Source organism: Athene cunicularia, unplaced genomic scaffold (assembly GCF_003259725.1).
Source record: "Athene cunicularia isolate RWA unplaced genomic scaffold, athCun1 SCF_13, whole genome shotgun sequence".
NCBI classification, from domain to species: Eukaryota; Metazoa; Chordata; class Aves; order Strigiformes; family Strigidae; genus Athene; species Athene cunicularia.
In genome coordinates this window covers 142,208-144,865 of record NW_020799189.1, presented here as the reverse complement: position 1 = coordinate 144,865, position 2,658 = coordinate 142,208, and the positions used below count along the sequence as shown (strand labels likewise).

At 54.0% G+C, this 2,658-nt stretch overlaps 1 protein-coding gene across 1 annotated transcript in view; it reads left to right on the top strand.

The window, feature by feature from the left end:
* The first annotated feature begins 1,334 nt into the window (after nt 1-1,334).
* LOC113490546 (E3 ubiquitin-protein ligase Topors-like) overlaps nt 1,335-2,658 on the top strand; it is a 20,779-nt gene continuing 19,455 nt past the window's right edge. Inside the window, exons 1-2 of the mRNA XM_026867068.1 lie at nt 1,335-1,473; nt 1,614-1,960. Of these exons, the coding sequence (XP_026722869.1) occupies nt 1,369-1,473; nt 1,614-1,960 (452 nt within the window). The 5' untranslated portion in view covers nt 1,335-1,368. The remainder of the gene's footprint in view (nt 1,474-1,613; nt 1,961-2,658) is intronic.

The window sequence follows — 2,658 nt, the reverse complement described above, 5'->3', positions numbered from 1 at the left end:
AGAGAGACCCTTTGAGCTCTCCTGGATGGCAGCAGTCCTGTGACCAGCATCTCCCCTGAGCTGGGATGCCTCTCAGGTACCAAAACCCTTAAGGTGTCATCTGCTCCAGACGGAAGGCCAGGGCGAAGTCCCCCTGCTAGAGTCTCAATTATCGCCCGATGAGGAATGCCAAGGCATTGTGAGTATTTGCTCTAAACTCGAGAGAGAAGTTTTCTTGGAGCTAGCTTCTATTTCACCTGTTTATTGGTGGCGGGGGCTGTGGGTACGTACCCTTGCCCTTGTTCCTGTGTGCTTGTCCCTTTTGTGTTCATTTTACCGAATCCAAACCCCTTTGTTCCTGTATGTAGATGTCTGGTTTGTGTAACCGCATGTACATATGTGTATAAATTAAGGTACCGCTAAGTAAGTTAGAGTGAATATTGTCATTTTAGAACCTGAATAAGTCGCTTTTCTTTCTGAGTTATTTTGTATTGACAGTTATTAGTTATTAATAAATCTAGATTATTTTCCTAAATCTTTACCATGTCAATACTTTAATCCGCAACAAGTGGCAACATGGTCTTGGGTCCCAGCAGGGCCTAAACCACCACACTATGCTTGGTGTTAAGCTCTCTTATAAACAGCTTTGAAACTTCCATTCATCAGAACCCATGTCCATCTCACAGGTTTTCCAGGAGATTTTACTCTTCCAGCTATGGCCATCCCAAGTCTTCCCTCCAGCGTGTCTCTCCGCTTATCAAATGGAGGAATTCCAGGCAAACAGCATTTTCCATTGTACCGCCATTTCCAGTTAACTTAAGCTGTATGTGATGGCTAGGGCAGGGGATGCAGAGAAACCCTTTCTGGGCGTCAGTTCCCTGTAATGAGCAACTCTCCACGGTTCTCTGGAAGGGAGAACTGTGTTTCAGCCATAATCAGGGCATTTTCTGCGCAAACTGTGCCTCTGCTTTCGCGTTTCCTCACATGCATTGCTGACGGCTTCTTCTCATCTGCCGTGCTTCAGCTATGTCTTCTCTAGACCTCTTGTGCTTGCAGTGGAACAGGTACAAGCCATGGCAGAGTGGCTCGTTTCTATGTCCAGGGAATAGGGGAACGACTGCATTTTCCATCTGCACGAGTGCCAGGGCCAGCCACGCCCCGACACGGGCAAGCGCCATGGAGACAGGCGTCCCACTGCCGCGTCACAGAGCGGTGGTCTGTGACATCACAGAGCGAGGGTCTGTGACCTCACGTCCCTCCCTCCTTGTATTCAGGCACCGGCAGAGCCCGGCCCAGCGTGGCTCGTGCCTGGACTCCTGCTGAGCGTGTCTGTGAGGTGTGGAGGTCGAGCGCGGCTGCTCCGGGTGCTGGGGGGTGCTTTGGTGGCTGATGTCGGCAGCTCTCGGTGACCGTACCGGAGCCGTCCCCTGTGTTTCCCCGGCCCTGCCTGGGTCAGGCAGCCGGGCACCGTCAGGAGCGCTCGCAGCTGCAGAGGTGAGCTGTGCGGGAGAGCGTCCCAGTGGGGTGGGTGAAGGGGCTCGGGGAGCCGCAGGGTGTCCTTCTCCAGGGGCCTGGGCATTTCTTCCTCCCCTCGCCGGGACAGGGAGTGACCGGGGCCTTTCTCCATTGTGCAGCGTGTGACACCAGCGATGGGGAGCAGCTCCTCATCCTCGGCTCTCCCCAGCCTGCCACAACAAGCCAACATGGCTGAAGGGAGTGAGTGGACTTGCCCCATCTGCAGCGAGACCCAAGATGGCGCCGCTTATGCGTTCCCCTGTCTCCACCAGTTCTGCCTGGGCTGCATTGTGCGGTGGGTCAAGAGGAAAGCGTCGTGCCCCCTTTGCAGGCAGACTGTCTGGTCCGTCATCTACTCTGTGCGGTCAGAGGAAGATTTTCTGGAGATGACTTTCTGGCGGCGCTCCTCCCGTCCATCAGTTGCCCGCCACCAGTACAACAGGCGGGCTGCAGACCCAGTGCCCGCGGTTAGCTTTCAGCCGCATTTTTCAGCAATGCAGGGAGATGCTGCGGCAGCGTCTCCTGGACTTGGTCAGCGAGTGCTGCTGGGTGATAGATGTGTTATACGCCACCAGCATCGCACATCTGTGCCTCGACGGGCTGGACAGGGAGGCCTTGGCGCGGGATCTGCAGCCCTTCCTGCAGCACCGGGCAGTGGAGCTTGTGCACCGGCTGGTCGACATGGTCGTGGAGAGGTGCAGGGAGCGCTTCATGCAGCAGCTGGAGCCCCGGGACTCCCAGGCTGCCGAGGAGCAGGAGCACAGCCCCGCGGCCACCCCTGGACTCACCACCGCCCAGGTGGACACTTCTACCCCGACCCCCGAGCAACAGCAACATGGTCTCATGTCCTGGCAGGGCCTAAACCATCACGCTGTGGTATGTCATGTAGTAGAAAGAAGTGGAATTAAATGTACCCTTTCTGTATGTTTTAAAACAACAAAGCAGCAGCTGCTCTTTTTTGGAAGCAGAAACTTTTACATGTGATGAAGTTCTTCAATTTGCAGTACCATTTTGTCCGCAATGAAAGAAGCTTTGACATAAGCATATGGAGAGGAAAAACAAACAGAACCAAATTTAGGAATCAATCAGTGTCTTGAATTAAATTTCTTTCTGTGTGTACGAGTGTGGTTTTTGTGTTCTGTAAGGTCCCAGTCTCCTTATAGC